Source organism: Oncorhynchus mykiss, chromosome 31 (assembly GCF_013265735.2).
Source record: "Oncorhynchus mykiss isolate Arlee chromosome 31, USDA_OmykA_1.1, whole genome shotgun sequence".
Taxonomy (NCBI): Eukaryota; Metazoa; Chordata; class Actinopteri; order Salmoniformes; family Salmonidae; genus Oncorhynchus; species Oncorhynchus mykiss.
Genome location: NC_050571.1, coordinates 35,901,821 through 35,919,506, shown reverse-complemented (window position 1 = coordinate 35,919,506; position 17,686 = coordinate 35,901,821). Strand labels below are relative to the sequence as shown.

Below are 17,686 nucleotides of genomic sequence, written 5' to 3'. Positions count from 1 at the left end.
TCTAATAATTGCGCCAACAGTTGTTGCCTTCTCACCAAACTGCTTGCCTATTGTCCTGTAGCCCATCCCAGCCTTGTGCAGCTCTACAATTGTATCCCTGATGTCCTTACACCACTCTGGTCTTGGCCATTGTGGAGAGGTTGGAGTCTGATTGATTGAGTGTGTGGACAGGTCTCTTTTATACAGGTAACGAGTTCAAACAGGTGCAGTTAATACAGGTAATGAGTGGAGAACAGGAAGGCTTCTTAGAGAAGAACTAACAGGTCTGTGAGAGCCGGAATTCTTACTGGTTGGTAGGTGATCAAATACTTATGTCATGCAATAAAATGCAAGTGAATTACTTAAAAATCATACAATGTGATTTTCTGGATTTTTGTTTTAGATTCCATCTCTCGGTGTTGAAGTGTACCTATGATAAACATTACAGACCTGTACATGCTTTGTAAGTAGGAAAACCTGCAAAATCAGCAGTGTATCAAATACTTGTTCTCCCCACTGTATATTTTTTTTTTTGGGGGGGGGGGGGGGGTGTTAGAATAGCATTTATGTATTTTCTATATAGTTCTTTCCTTCAAAATGTATCACTGAACCAATTCGGCCACTTGGGTACATTTGGGTACATTTGTGTGGGACACCTGGGTGACTTCATGCTCAATGTCATGTAGCTCGCTCGTTTTTGAAGTTATCTGTCCAAAACTTTGCTCAGCTATTGTTGCCATCTTATGTTCTTCATTCAAATCATCCACAGCATCCTATCTGTATGTTTGGCTGTTCTTGGTCATTTGAAAGATGATGCCGCAACAATAAAAAACATTTCCTTGTATTTTCTTCTACCAGATCTATTGTGTTATATTCTCCTACATTCAATTCACATTTCCACAAAATTCAGAGTGTTTCCTTTCAAATGATACCAAGAATATGCGTATCCTTGTCTCTGGGCCTGAGCTACAGGCAGTTAGATTAGGGTATGTCTTTAGGTGGAAATTGAGAAGAAGGGGGGTACCCCAAAGAAGTTAAGTGATTTGAAAGTCTGGTCATGGCTCACATCAACACAATCATCCCGGAAACCCTAGACCAAAGTTCATCACTGAGCTAAGGACCCTGGGACTAAACACCTCCATCTGCAACTGGATCCTGGACTTCCTGACAGGCCGCCCCCAGGTGGTAAGGGTAGGCAACAACACATTTGCCACACTGATCTTCAACACAGGGGACCCTCAGGGGTGCATGCTTAGTCCCCACCTGTACTCCCTATTCACCCACGACTGCGTGGCCAAGCATGAGTCCAACACCATCATTACGTTTGCTGACGACAACTGTGGTAGGCCTGACTACCGACAACGATGAGACAGCCTATAGGGAGTAGGTCAGAGACCTGGCATTGTGGTGCCAGGACAACAACCTCTACCTCAAGAAGAGCAAGACAAAGGAAAAGGAGGGCCGAACATGCCCGATTCACATTGACGGGGCTGTAGTGGAGCGGGTTGACAGTTTCAAGTTCCTTGGTGTCCACATCACCAACAAACTATCATGTTCCAAAAACACCAAGAAACACCTTTTCCTCTAAGGAGACTGAAACGTTTTGGCATTGGTCCCTAGATCCTCAAAAATTCTACAGCTACACCATCGAGAGGTGTATGGCAACTGCTCGGAATCCAACCATAGGGCGCCACAGAGGGTAGTACATACAGCCAAGTACATCACTGGGGCCAAGCTTCCTGTCATCCAGGACCTACAGTTGAAGTCGGAAGTTTACATATACCTTAGCCAAATTGAAACTCAGTTTTAATTCAATTCCTGACATTTAATCCAGTAAAAAATCCCTGTCTTAGGTCATTATTTACTATTTTACACCTAGGGATACTATACATAACTTTAACCCATTTTATAAGAGATTCTCCAAAATTGAAATATTCCAGGCATTTACGTAAAAACTCCAGTTGTACTTTATCGAAAGCCTTTTCAAAGTCAGCTATGAAAACCAGGCCTGGTTTCCCCGATATTTCATAGTGTTCCATTGTTTCCAGTACTTTCAGTCAAAGTCGGAAATGTACATACACCTTAGCCAAATACATTTAAACTCAGTTTTTCACAATTCCTGACATTTAATCCAAGTAAAAATTCTGTTTTATTTTGTGAAGTGCACTAGTCCCTCCTGCAGCAAAGCACCCCCACAACATGATGCTGCCACCCCTGTGCTTTATGGTTGGGAAGGTGTTCTTCGGCTTGCTAGCATCCCCTTTTTCCTCCAAACATAACGATGGTCATTATGGCCAAACAGTTCTATTTTTGTTTTATCAAACCAGAGGACATTTTTCCAAAATGCACGATCTTTGTCCCCATGTGCAGTTGCAAACCGTAGTCTGGCTTTTTTATGGCCGTTTTGGAGCAGTGGCTTCTTCCTTGCTTAGCGGCCTTTCATGTTATGTCGATATAGGACTCATTTTTACTGTGGATGTAGATACTTTTGTACCTGTTTCCTCCAGCATCTGCACAAGGTCCTTTGCTGTTCTGGGATTGATTTGCGCTTTTCGCACCGAAGTACGTTCATCTCTAGGAGACAGAATGTGTCTCCTTCCTGAGCGGTATGACGGATGGTGGTCCCATGGTGTTTATTCTTGCGTTCTATTGTTTGTACAAATAAATGTGGTACCTTCAGGCGTTTGTAAATTGCTCCCAAAGATGAACCAGACTTGTGGAGGTCTACAATTTTGTTTCTGAGGTCTTGGCTGATTTCTTTTGATTTTCCCATGATGTCAAGCGAAAAGGCACTGAGTTTGAAGGTAGGCCTTGAAATACATCCACAGGTATACCACCAATTGACTCAAATGATGTAAATTAGCATATCAGAAGCTTCTAAAGTCATTACATCATTTTCTGGAATTTTCCAAACTGTTTAAAGGCACAGTCAACTTAGTGAATGTAAACTTCTGACCCATTGGAATTGTGAAATAATCTGTCTGTAAACAATTGTTGGAATAATGACTTGTGTCATGCACAAAGTAGGTGTCTGAACTGACTTGCCAAATCTATAGTTTGTTAACAAGAAATGTGTGGAGTGGTTGAAAAACTATTTTTAATGACTCCAACCTAAGTGTGTGTAAACTTCCGACTTCAACTGTATGTACTAGGCGGTGTCGCCCAAGTCCTACCACACAAGAAGCCTAACTGGAGCACCACGTCTAGGTCCAAAACGCTCCTTAACAGCTTCTACCCCCAAGCCATAAGATTGCTGAACAATTTATCAAAAGGCGACCCGGACTATTTGCATTGACCCCACCCATGTTAGTTTTTTACACTGCTGCTACTCGCTAAGCTGTACCCCCGCACATTGACTCGTTACAAGTACCGACTGTATATAGCCTCAGTATTGTTATTTTAATTGTTTTTTTATTTTCATTTTTTACTTTAGCTTATTTAGTAAATATTTTCTAAACTCTATTCTCTTAAAACTGCATTGTTGGTTAAGGGATTTAAAGTAAGCATTTCACGGTCTGTTGTATTCGGTGCATGCGACAAATACATTTTATTTGATTTTGTTCTCTAGTCTTTCTATTTCTCATTCATTCACTCTCACCCCCCTCACCCCCTTCCACACAAGCATCCACCTTTCTTCCAGCATCCCACCCCCCTTCTCTCCCCCCTCAGCAGGCCTGTAATGAATGTTTGTCATATCTTTTTGCCCCTCTCTCTCTCTCGCTCTCTACTTATCTCTCTCTTACTGCCTTACTTTATCTCTCCACTCCTCCACTCCCCCTCTTCCCCAGCAGGTCCTAACTCCTCTCACGTGACCACCTGACCGGCCACCCTCTCTTTCCCCGTCTCTACCCATCTGTCTCTCTCTCCCTCCTCCCACTCATCCCCATTCTCTATTCCTCTCTCCATCCTTTCCTCCATTTCTCAGCGAGATTTCTAATGAGTTGTTAGATAGCATATCTCCTTCCCTTACGCAAGCCCTGACCTTTCACACTTTCACTCTCTACCCCAACCATCCCCGCTCACACCTCTCTCTCCCTCCTATAATGAGTTATTGCACACCTCCTTCCCTGACGCGAGTGCTCAACCTCTCACCCTCTTGCCATTTCTCTCTCTTGGTTTCAAACCATCTCTCGCTCCCTCCTCCCATTTCTGCCTTGCCTCCCTTACTCCCACACCTCTTTCTCTCTCTCTCAGTGGGATTCTAATGAGTTGTAAACTCCTCCTCCACTCGAACGCTCTACCTCTCGACCTCTCTCTCATAAACCCACAGTTCTGAGGCATCGTAACCCTCACAATGACAAAGGCCCTGGTCCTGGAGTGTGGGGCCAGAAAGAGAGGACTGTAACCATGAGAAGACCGTAACCATTGATGTTTTATTTATTTAGCAGATGCTCTTATCCAGAGCGACTTAACGTAGTGAGTGCATACATTTTCATACTTTTTCATGTTGGGAGGGAGAGAAGGATGGAGGATGAATGCTACAGCTCAGCCAGCCAAGGAAAGAGTGTTTACCTCTGTAGAGATGGGGTAACAAGAGGGTGGGGGAGAAGAGAAAAGTGTTTGAATGTACAGAGAGAGGTGAGAAGGTATAAAGAAGAGTGGGGGAGATGAGAGGGAGTACTCTTCTGTTGTGTTGTAATAGGCAAGGAAGAGAGAGACGAAGGAAATGTGTCTTCGAGTTGAGGGGATCGGTGTTCAGTCTGAACAGAGGTTCCCATTGTCACTTTTGCACTTCAGTGTGTGCATGCATGGGTGGCTGAGTGTGTATTTTATTGGATTATGTTTTGTATGAGGACAAAACAAGACCATACATCATGTTCTTATACTCCAGGAAAAATAATATATTTTTGATATTGTGATTGGTTAAATGGTATCTTCTGTCTTTGTGGTGACAAGCTGTTAAAACATTGTGGTGGAAAGTGCTTAAAAACAGTGCAATTAAACACCTGTAAAATAATCTCATTCCAGACCTCGAGCGACCTTGTTTTGACCAAAAAATGTTTGTTCTCGTAACCCACTTGGTGACTTTGTGAAATTGACTCCAATGTATTAATCTGACAATTATGTTAAATTTAAATTCAGAGCTCAAGGGTCTGTGTGCAATTATATGTCATTCAGATTTAATTTCAGAGCACACTGGCTAAGTTTAGCCTCCGTTCTAGGTCGTTGTAACTTGCAACACTCTACTTTATACTTCCTTTTACCCAATTCCAAATCGACCCCCTAAGCATTTCTAATAAATCTGAAAGGGCAAGGTAGTTACTACCATATTTCTAAAACCTGTTCAATCCCTTCATATCTTCACAAAGGTCCAGGGGATAGTAGCTAAGGACCATTTTTAAATTGGAAACCCAAGTAGTGTTCCATAGGCTCAAGATATGATGAAACATTTTGAAACAGACAAGGTACTACCTAAACAACCTTTGGCGATATTTGATGATGTCTCGCGTTGTAATTGACTTGTATATCCTCTCTCCTCAGGTAAGATGTTCAAGTCGCTGGACCTGTCGCTGATTGTGGAGTTTATGCTAATGTTCTACAAGGACAAGCCCATTGACTGGCTGCTGGACCACATCATGTGGGTCAAGGTGTGCAACCCAGAGAAGGATGCGGTAAGTGTGGTGACCACTGTCCTAAAACAAGTTTTTATTTGGACTCAGTCATGTTAGATTAGTGATTACTTCAAGGGAGGGAGGAAAGAGGGATGTATTACAGATTATCCAAGCAGGGAGCAACAGGTTACTGCAAAAATAAAGTAAACACTTTAGCAAATGAGTGTTGTATAGCACACTGTACACTGGACAGGACATGAGACTGGAGTTTAAATTAACGTGGGCATTGTTTAATGCATTTCACAGGAAGAACATTCCAAGCATTTCAATGCAGGTTACAGGTGCCCTAAACGGACAAAACTAGAATATCAATACACAACAATGAGGGATACAAAGGCTGCGTTGACACAGGCAACCCAATTCTGATGTTATTTTCGCGAAGCTGATCTGATTGGTCAAAAGACGTATTAGTGAAAACAATATAAGAATTGGTATGTCTGTGTAAACGCAGCCAAAGTATATTGAAAATAGGTGCTTCCACACAGGTGGGGTTCCTGAGTTAATTAAGCAATTAAAATCCCATCATGATTGTGGTCATTATAAAAATTATAAAAACTACCATGGCTAAAAGAAGAGATCTCAGTGAATTTGAAAGAGTTCTCAAAGGAGCATAGGTGATTTAAAGGATGTGTTTGTGTGTGTGTCATCAGATCTCAACCCAATTGAACACTTATGGGGGATTCTGGAGTGGTGCCTGAGACGGCGTTTTCCACTATCATCAACAATACACAGAATTATAGAATTTCTCATGGAAGAATGGTGTTCGCATCCCAGACACTTGTAGAATCTATGCCCATCACCCTATTAAGACACTTTTCCTTTATTTTGCCAGTTACCTGTACAGTCGTGGCCAAAAGTTTTGAGAATGACACAAATATTAATTAATATTAATGTCAGATGTTACTATGGAATACTGAAGTATAATTACAAGCATTTAATACATGTAAAGGCTTTTATTGACAAATACATGAAGTTGATGCATAGAGTCGATATTTACAGTGTTGACCATTCTTTTGAAATGTTTTAAATTTAAACTTTTTTAACCCCTTTTTTGTCTACCCTAATTCGTGGTATCCAATTGGTAGTAGTTACAGTCTTGTCTCATCGCTGCAACTCCCGTACGGACTCGGGTGAGGCGAAGGTCGAGACCCATGCATCCTCCGAAACCCAACCAAACCTCCCAGTCGCGACCGGCTGCGACAGAGCCTTGGTTCAAACCCAGAATCTCTGGTGGCACAGTTAAAACTGCGATGCAGTGCCTTAGACCACTGCACCAACCGGGAGGCCTTAACCTTTCTTTTTCAAGACCTCTGCAATTTGCCCTTGCATGCTGTCAATTAACTTTTGGGACACATCCTGACTGATGGCAGCCCATTCTTGCATAATCAATGCTTGGAGTTTGTCAGAATTTGTGGGTTTTTGTTTGTCCACCCACCCGCCTTTTGAGGATTGACCACAAGTTCTCAATGGGATTAATGTCTGGGGAGTTTCCTGGCCATGGACCCAAAATATTGATGTTTTGTTCCCCGTGCCACTTAGTTAATACTTTTGCCTTATGGCAAGGTGCTCCATCATGCTGGAAAAGGCATTGTTCGTCACCAAACTGTTCCTGGATGGTTGAGAGAAGTTGCTCTCGAAGGATGTGTTGGTACCATTCTTTATTCATGGCTGCGTTCTTAGGCAAAACTGTGAGTGAGCCCACTCCCTTGGCTGAGAAGCAACCCCACACATGAATGCTCTCAGGATGCTTTACTGTTGGCATGACGCAGGACTGATGGTAGCGCGCACGTTGTCTTCTCCGGAAAAGCTTTTTTCCGGATGCCCCAAACAATCAGAAAGAGGATTCATCAGAGAAAATGACTTTACCCCAGAAGTCCAATCCCTGTACCTTTTACAGAATATCAGTAATCCCTGTACCTTTTACAGAATGTCCCTGATGTTTTTCCTGGAGAGAAGTGGCTTCTTTGCTGCCCTTTACACCAGTCCATCCTCCAAAAGTCTTCGCCTCACTGTGCATGCAGATGCACTCACACCTGCCTGCTGCCATTCCTGAGCAAGCTCTGCACTGGTGGTGCCCCAATCCCGCAGCTGAATCAACTTTAAGAGACGGTCCTAGCGCTTGCTGGACTTTCTTGGGCGCCCTGAAGCCTTCTTCACAACAATTGAACCGCTCTCCTTGAAGTTCTTGATGATCCGATAAATGATTAATTTAGGTGCAATCTCACTGGCAGCAATATTCTTGCTGCCAGTTGGTCCTTTTGTGGCAGGGCTGAAATGCAGTGGAAATGTTTTTTGGGGATTCAGTTCATTTGCTTGGCAAAGAGTGACTTTTCAATTAATTGCAATTCATCTGATCACTCTTCAGTGTATGCAAATTGCCATCATACAAACTGAGGCAGCAGACTGAAAATTAATGTGAAAATTTAAATTTGTGTCATTCTCAAAACTTTTGGCCACGACTGTACATACACTACATGGCCCAAAGTATGTGGACGTCGAACATCTCATTCCAGAATCATGGGCATTAATATGTAGTTGGTCCTTCCCGCTGCAATAACAGCCTCCACTCTTCTGGGAAGGTTTTCCACTAGATGTTGGAAACTTGCTGCGGGGACTTGCTTCCATTCCCCCACGAGCATTAGTGAGGTCGGGCACTGATGTTGCCGAGTAGGCCTGGCTCCTAGTTGGCGTGCCAATTCATCCCAAAGGTGTTTGAAATTCAGGTCAGGGCTCTGTGAAGGTCTGTCAAGTTCTTCCACACCCGTCCATTTCTGTATGGACCTCGCTTTGTGCACAGGGGCAATGTCATGTTGAAACAGGAAAGGGCCTTCCCCAAACTGTTGCCACAAAGTTGGAAGCACAGAATCGTCAAGAATGTCATTGTATGCTGGAGCGTTAAGATTTCCCTTCACTGGAATTAAGGAGCCTGAACCATTAAAAACAGCCCCAGACCATTATTCCTCCTCCACAAACTTTACAGTTGGCACTATGCATTGGGGCAAGTAGCGTTCTCCTGGCATCCTCCAAACCCAGATTCGTCCTTCGGACTGCCAGATGGTGAAGAGTGATTCATCAATCCAGAGAATGTGTTTCCACGGCTCCAGAGTCCAATGACGGCGACCTTCACACCACTCCAGCCAAGAATTGGCATTGCTAATGGTGATCTTAGGCTTGTGTGCGGCTGCGCGGCCATGGAAACCCATTTCTTGAAGCTCCTGACAAAGTTATTGTGCTGACGTATTTGTATTTATTATTAATTATTAAAGATGTTGCTTCCAGTGGCAGTTGGGAACTCTGTAGTGACTTGTTGCAACTGAGGACAAACCATTTTTGCGCTATTCAGCACTTGGCAGTCTCGTTATGTGAGCTTGTGTGGCTTACCACTTCACTGCTGAGCCATTGTTGCTCCTAGACGTTTCCACAATAACAGTACTTAAAGTTGACCGGGGCAGCTCTAGCAGGGCAGAAGTTTGACGAACTGACTGGTTGAAAAGGTGGCATCCTATGATGGTGCCATGTTAAAAGACACAGAGCTCTTCAGTAAGGCCATTCTACTGCTAACGTTTGTCTATGGAGATAGCATGTCTGTGCGCTCGATTTTATACACCTGTCAGTAATGGGTGCGGCTGAAATAGCCGAATCCACTAATTTGAAGGGGTATCCACATGCGTTTGGCCATGTAGTGTATAAATACCATGCCTTTCAATTGCACTTGCCAAAATGGTCTCAGTCTCAGAAAATTGTGGAACTCCCACACACTCCTATTCTCTTTCTCTCTCCCTGCTCCTCTCTCTTTCTTTCTTTCTTTCTCAACTCTCCCGTCTGCCACATACACAGAAACACTGCGACAGGCAGAAGGCCAACCTGAGGATTCGCTTCAAGCCCTCCCTCTTCCAGCATGTGGGCACTCACTCCTCCCTGGCCGGAAAGATCCAGAAACTCAAGGTATGTACGTCGCGAGCATTGTGTGTTTCCGTATCCCACTGACTCGCTAGCCAATCAATACATTTTGTATACTCTAGCATCCTTTCGCTGTGCATCAAGTCTCTGAGCACTGCAGTACTGATATACATTTCAAGTCACCACACAGATTCAATATTTTTTACTACAAAGTAAAGAATACTGTGTTTAATGTCTCTGATTGTTAAGATCAGTGGATATCAGCCTGAAGACTGCTACTGCAATCTAACCCAATCAATTCACTATCAATACGCCCAACACTTTCTCAATTTAGAGATTCTCCACCAAGCAGGCCTGGCCTCCGCCACTGAAATGAATAGTATTTTATCAGTGCTTACAACTGTCACGCAATGAGCGTGTGAGACACGCATTTGACCATCTTCACACGCCACACATTTCTCATGCATTGAAAAAAGTAACGCTTTTATTTTAGAATTAATCCAGTGTATATTCAGTGCGTTAACTTTTTTAACTTTTCAACTGTGCCTCCAAATTGTTTTGAAATTGGAGCATATGCACCTGCAGATCTACATCACGATCATTGTAACTGAGTCACTGTGTGTGTGTGTGTGTGTGTGTGTGTGTGTGTGTGTGTGTGTGTGTGTGTGTGTGTGTGTGTGTGTGTGTGTGTGTGTGTGAAGTGTGTGTGTGTGAGTGTGTGTGTGTGAGTGTGTGTGTTTTGTTTTTTTTGAAGTCGGAAGTTTACATACACCTTAGCCAAATACATTTTAACTAAGTTTTTCACAATTCCTGACATTTAATCCTAGTAAAAATTCCCTGTCTTAGGACTTTATTTTAAGAATGTGAAATGTCAATATAATAGTAGAGAGAATGATTTATTTCAGCTTTTATTCCCAGTAGGTAAGAAGTTTACAGTGCCTTGCGAAAGTATTCGGCCCCCTTGAACTTTGCGACCTTTTGCCACATTTCAGGCTTCAAACATAAAGATATAAAACTGTATTTTTTTGTGAAGAATCAACAACAAGTGGGACACAATCATGAAGTGGAACGACATTTATTGGATATTTCAAACTTTTTTAACAAATCAAAAACTGAAAAATTGGCCGTGCAAAATTATTCAGCCCCTTTACTTTCAGTGCAGCAAACTCTCTCCAGAAGTTCAGTGAGGATCTCTGAATGATCCAATGTTGACCTAAATGACTAATGATGATAAATACAATCCACCTGTGTGTAATCAAGTCTCCGTATAAATGCACCTGCACTGTGATAGTCTCAGAGGTCCGTTAAAAGCGCAGAGAGCATCATGAAGAACAAGGAACACACCAGGCAGGTCCGAGATACTGTTGTGAAGAAGTTTAAAGTCGGATTTGGATACAAAAAGATTTCCCAAGCTTTAAACATCCCAAGGAGCACTGTGCAAGCGATAATATTGAAATGGAAGGAGTATCAGACCACTGCAAATGTACCAAGACCTGGTCGTCCCTCTAAACTTTCAGCTCATACAAGGAGAAGACTGATCAGAGATGCAGCCAAGAGGACCATGATCACTCTGGATGAACTGCAGAGATCTACAGCTGAGGTGGGAGACTCTGTCCATAGGACAACAATCAGTCGTATATTGCACAAGTCTGGCCTTTATGGAAGAGTGGCAAGAAGAAAGCCATTTCTTAAAGATATCCATAAAAAGTGTTGTTTAAAGTTTGCCACAAGCCACCTGGGAGACCAAACATGTGGAAGAAGGTGCTCTGGTCAGATGAAACCAAAATTGAACTTTTTGGCAACAATGCAAAACGTTATGTTTGGCGTAAAAGCAACACAGCTGAACACACCATCCCCACTGTCAAACATGGTGGTGGCAGCATCATGGTTTGGGCCTGCTTTTCTTCAGCAGGGACAGGGAAGATGGTTAAAATTGATGGGAAGATGGATGGAGCCAAATACAGGACCATTCTGGAAGAAAACCTGATGTTGTCTGCAAAAGACCTGAGACTGGGACGGAGATTTGTCTTCCAACAAGACAATGATCCAAAACATAAAGCAAAATCTACAATGGAATGGTTCAAAAATAAACATATCCAGGTGTTAGAACGGCCAAGTCAAAGTCCAGACCTGAATCCAATCGAGAATCTGTGGAAAGAACTGAAAACTGCTGTTCACAAATGCTCTCCATCCAACCTCACTGAGCTCGAGCTGTTTTGCAAGGAGGAATGGGAAAAAATGTCAGTCTCTCGATGTGCAAAACTGATAGAGACATACCCCAAGCGACTTACAGCTGTAATCGCAGCAAAAGGTGGCGCTACAAAGTATTAACTTAAGGGGGCTGAATAATTTTGCACGCCCAATTTTTCAGTTTTTTATTTGTTAAAAAAGTTTGAAATATCCAATTAATGTCGTTCCACTTCATGATTGTGTCCCACTTGTTGTTGATTCTTCACAAAAAAATACAGTTTTCTATCTTTATGTTTGAAGCCTGAAATGTGGCAAAAGGTCGCAAAGTTCAAATACAAAGCCGAATACTTTCGCAAGGCACTGTACATACACTCAATTAGTTTTTGTTAGCGTTGCCTTTAAATTGTTTAAATTGGGTCAAGTGTTTCAGGTAGCCTTCCACAAGCTTCCCACAATAAGTTGGGTGAATTTTGACCCATTCCTCCTGGCAGAGTTGGTGTAACTGAGTCGGGTTTCTAGGCTTCCTTGCTCGCACATGCTTTTTCAGTTCTGCCAACAAATTTTCTATATGATTTCTGGGCTTTGTGATGGCCACTCCAGTACCTTGACTATATTGTCCTAAAGCCATTTTGCCACAACTTTACAAGTATGCTTGGGGTCATTGTTCATCTGGAAGACCCATTTACGACCAAGCTTTAACTTCGTGACTGATGTCTTGAGATGTTGGTTCAATATATCCACATAATTTTCCTCCTTCATGATGCTGTCTATTTTGTGAAGTACACTAGTCCCTCCTGCAGCAAAGCAGCCCCACAACATGATGCTGCCACCACATGCTTCACGGTTGGGATGGTGTTCTTTGGCCTGCAAGCCTCCCCCTTTTCCCTCCAAACATAACAATGATCATTATGGTCAAACAGTTCTATTTTTGTTTCATCTGACAAGAGGACATTTCTCTAAAAATTACAGTCTTTGTCCCCATGTGCAGTTGCAAACAGCAGTCTGGCTTTTTTTTGGCGGTTTTGGAGTAGTGGCTTCTTCCTTGCTGAGCGGCCTTTCAGGTTATGTCGATACATGACACTTTTTATTGTGGATATAAATAGTTTTGTGCCTGTTAACTCCAGCATCTTCACAAGGTCCTTTGCTGGTGTTCTGGGATTGATTTGCACTTTTCGCACAAAAGTACAGACATTGCAATTTATTGCCCTGGCCACATCTGCAGTCCTCATGCCTCTTTGCAGCATGCCTAAGGCATGTTCACGCAGATGAGCAGGGACCCTGGGCATCTTTATTTTATTTTATTTTTTTCCAGAGTCAGTAGAAAGGCCTCTAGTGTCCTAAGTTTTCATAACTGTGACCTTAATTGCCTACCGTCTGTAAGCTGTTAGCGTCTTAACGACCTTTCCACAGGTGCATATTCATTAATTGTTTATGGTTCATTGAACAAGCATGGGAAACAGTGTTTAAACCTTTTACAATGAATATCTGTGAAGTGAAGAGCTTCATTAAATAGTACCTGGCTCTAACCAGAACAGAAAGAGGAGTGGGACGCCCCGGTGCACAACTGAGCAAGAGGAACAGTACATTAGAGTGTCTAGTTTGAGAAACAGATGCCTCACGAATCCTTAACTGAACTTAAATAGTACCCGCAAAACACCAGTCTCAATGTTAACAGTGAAGAGGCAACTCTGGGATTTCCTCTGTCCAGTGTCTGTGTTATTTTGCCCATCTTAATCTTTTCTTTTTATTGGCCAGTCTGAGATATGGCTTTTTCTTTGCAACTCTGCCTAGAAGGCCAGCATCCCAGAGTTGCCTCTTCACTGTTAACATTGAGACTGGTGTTTTGCGGGTACTATTTAAGTACCCGCAAAAGCACAAAGTCATTGCATAATGCCATGCAAAATGTCAGAATTGCCGCAGCAAAATGAAGGATCAAGAAAAATCAAGTACTGTCACGCTCCCAAATATCAAGTTAGAATGAATCCCTGTGTCTTTAGCTAACTGGACCCTCAAAGTCAGTACGATAGCTTAGTGATAGAAACAATTCCATCTCTCCCCTCTCTGACCCCCCTCCTATGGTCTAATGGTTTGCTTCAGGACAAGGACTTTGGAAAGCAGACTCTGCACAAGGGCCACGCCAACCCGCTGGCAGAGGTGACCACCAGCCTAAAGACATACCAGCACTTCACCTTGGAGAAGGCCTACCTGGGAGAGGACTTCTTCTGGGCCTTCACACCCGTGGCTGGAGACTTCATCCGCATCCGTTTCTTCACACCTGTCCGCATCGAGAGGTGTGTGTGCGCTCACATGCTCAGATACACACATGGCATGCTTGAATACAGACACACATACACACGTGTGTATGCATAGACATAAACACATACACACATGCGTACGCGCACACACACTTCACACATGTCCCAAACTGTCTCTCTCTCTCTCTCCACTGGGCCCATATGAATAATATTTATTCCCATTACTGTAAGGGGAGATGGTCTATCTACTCTGGACCCTTCTAACTGGCCATGCTGTGGCTCTTTGGTCACCCCTGTTACCTCAGAGGCGCTTTTGGGGGTAGCGAACGGTTCAGGCTACTGTTAGGTACTTGGTGGCACATGTATTTATAGAAAGCAAATGGAGATAGAGATTGAATTTGGTGACTTGCTGGCTGGCTGACTGACGATGATGATAATAATGGTGGATCAATTTCTGTTGAATATCTAATTGACATCCCCCCCATTTGTTATCCTCTCTCTTTCTCGCTCTCTTTCTCTCTAGGTATTTCTTCCGGAGCGGGAACATTGAGCACCCAGGGGACAAGCTGTTCAACACCTCTGTGGAGGTGCTGCCTTTTGACGTGAGTCTCGCCACTATTCACCCGATTCATTCCCAGTACATTATCAGTTATCCCACATATTCTATTTTAATACGAAGCGCGCCACTATAAGCCTGATTCATCTTGCCTCGAGGGGCTGCAGGTAGCCTAGTGGTTATAGCGTTGGGCCAGTAACGGCCACTCCTAGGGAGAGTAGCTGAATTGCTGAACTTTCTCCGTTCCTAGACAGTTTGTCTGATGAACAGAAAATGCTTTTAGGGATGCTTTTGTAACGCTTTCCAGCTTTATGCAAATCAACAATTCTTAATCCTAGGTCTTCTGAGATCTATTTTGTTCGAGGCATGGTTCACATCAGGAAATGCTTCTTGTAAATAGCAAATTTACATTTTGTGAGTTTTTTTTATAGGGCAAGGGAGCTCTAACCAACATCTCCAATCTCATCTCATTGACTCCAATTAGCTTTTTAGAAGTTATTAGCCTAGGGGGTTCACATACTTTTTCTTGCCACTGTATACAGTACCTGTCAAAAGTTTGGACACACCTACTCATTCCAGAGTTTTTCTTTATTTTTACTATTTTCTACTTTATAGAATTATAGTAAAAATAGAACTGTTAAACAAATCAAAATATATTTAATTTGTAGCCACCCTTTGCCTTGACAGCTTTGCACACTCTTGGCATTCTCTCAACCAGCTTCATGAGGTAGTCACCTGGAATGCATTTAAAAATGTGTGCCTTGTTAAAGGGTTAATTTGTGGAATTTCTTTCCTTACCGCGTTTGAGCCAATCGGTTGTGTTGTAACAAGGTAGGGTTGGTATACAGAAGATAGCCCTATTTGGTAAAAGGACAAGTCCATATTATGACAAGAACAGCTAAAATAAGCAAAGAGAAACGACAGTCCATCATTACTTTAAGACATGAAAATGTATTTGAACTTTGAAAGTTCCTTCAAGTGCAGTCGCAAAAACCATCACGCGCTATGGTGAAACTGCCACAGGAAAGGAAGACGCAGAGGATAAGTTCATTAGATTTACCAACCTCAGAAATTACAGCCTAAATCAATGCGTCACTGAGTTCAAGTAACAGACACATCTCAACATCAACTGTTCGGAGGTCACCTGGTGAATCAGGCCTTCATGGTCAAATTTCTGCAAAGAAACCACTGAAGGACACCAATAATAAGAAGAGACTTGCTTGGGCCAAGAAACATGAACAATGGACCGGTGGAAATCTGTTAATTGGTCCGATCAGTCCAAATTCTAGATGTGTCTTTGTGAGATGCTGAATAGGTGAATGGATGACCTCCGCATGTGTGGTTCCCATCGTAAAGGAGGTGGTGTGATGGTGTCTGGGTGCTTTGCTGGTGACACTGTCAGTGATTTATTTAGAATTTGAAGCACACTAAACCAACATGGATACCACAGGATTATGCAGTGATCAACTTAGCGGGACTGTCGTTTTTCAACAGGACAATGACCCAACACACCTCCAGGCTGTGTAAGGGCTATTTGACCAAGAAAGAGAGTGATGGAGTGCTGCATCAGATAACCATCTCAATTGGGTTGAGGCCAGGTTTGGGATGAGTTGGATCACAGAGTGAAGGAAAAGCAGCCAACAAGTGCTCAGCCAGTGTGGGAACTCCTTTAAGACTGTTGGAAAAGCTTTCCAGGTGAAGTTGGAGAAAATGCCAAGAGTGTGCAAAGATGTGAAGACAAAGGGTGGCTACTTTGAAGAATCTAAAATATATTTTGATTAACATTTTTTGGTTACTATACGATTTCATAGTTTGTCTTCACTGTTATTTTACAATGTAGGAATTCGTAAAAATAAAGAAAAATCATTGAATGAGTAGGTGTCTCCAAACTTTTGACTGGTACTGTGTCTGTACATAAATACACACAAGTACAGTGTAATAATATTTAATGTTACACACATTCAGCCATACCTGTATTGTTACATACAAGATCATATACACTCACGATATCTGTATTCTTTTCTGTTATTTTTGTTGAGATACAGCCCATGTCTTGGAGGGCCACGCTGGGTACATCTCTGGAAAGACTTAATCAGGTCCTTAATTATTTGCACCTGTCACGAACCGGCTCAAAGCCCGTAACAAAAAGGGAGACAACGTGGAGATGAGTAACAAAACATATTTATTAAATAAAGCAACTAAGTAGAATATACAATGGTGTGTGTAATCAGTAGTGTAAGTGAGTGTTTTGCATGCATGAATGTGATAATGCAGGGTGTTGAAAGGTGCCAAAACAAACAACCAAAAACCACCAAGAAACAACACAATCTAGAAAGGTGTCTGCATGGAGAGAGTCTCTTCCATGAATGTGGAAGAGGTCTATTTATCCTGGGACACACCGGGCCAGGTGTTTCCCATGTAGCTGACGACCCTCCCAACTCCGCCCACCGGCATCCTAATAAGGAAACAAGAACAAAGAGAGAATACGGCAGACAGAGTGGAAGGGTCATCACATTCCCCCCATAAAACCGGGGACCAACAAGGGCCCCGGAACAACGACACAGCCCTGCGTCCCAAATTGACACAGCCTCTGCGTCCCAAATTGACACAGCCTCTGCGTCCCAAATTGACACAGCCTCTGCGTCCCAAATTGACACAGCCTCTGCGTCCCAAATTGACACAGCCTCTGCGTCCCAAATTGATGAGGGGTTATGTGTTCACACCTCCACCTGCCCCAGCCAACCTCCTCCCCAGACTTCAGCAACCTTTGCGCCTGCCCCAACAATGGTCAGTCACGTAAACATTCAGGAACATGGCACAAAAGACCACAGCTACAAACTCCAACGAAAAGAACATCAGTGTCCTTCATTTTTACGACACTTCCCACGATTCATAGACACTTCCCAACGTAACAGAATTTCACTCATTTCAATCATTCAACCTTGTAGTGTTCAGCGATCTTCAACAGTTCTTTAGTGCATAATTCTAACAGTTCCTCTGATGGAAAGCGAATGAACTTGTCTACATGAGACACCATAGTCATAAGTAAATAATCTTGCTCAACCCCTCTGCTGAGCACATCAGACCACAACCAGATAAATGACAATCACCCTGAGCACCACAGAAGAGAGATGAGATAAGGAGCTTCCCCAAAACCTACAATAACTCAACCCTAGTCTTTGTGCAGATTTGCG

The 17,686-nt window shown here is 42.9% G+C and overlaps 1 protein-coding gene across 2 annotated transcripts in view; it reads left to right on the top strand.

The window, feature by feature from the left end:
• The window catches only part of mgat4b (alpha-1,3-mannosyl-glycoprotein 4-beta-N-acetylglucosaminyltransferase B), a 221,523-nt gene that overhangs the window by 190,806 nt on the left and 13,031 nt on the right, over window positions 1–17,686 (top strand). For both annotated transcript variants that reach the window (XM_036969826.1, XM_036969827.1), the window contains exons 9-12: window positions 5,461–5,591; window positions 9,429–9,536; window positions 13,779–13,972; window positions 14,460–14,538. In XM_036969826.1, coding sequence (XP_036825721.1) covers window positions 5,461–5,591; window positions 9,429–9,536; window positions 13,779–13,972; window positions 14,460–14,538 — 512 coding nt within the window. The remainder of the gene's footprint in view (window positions 1–5,460; window positions 5,592–9,428; window positions 9,537–13,778; window positions 13,973–14,459; window positions 14,539–17,686) is intronic.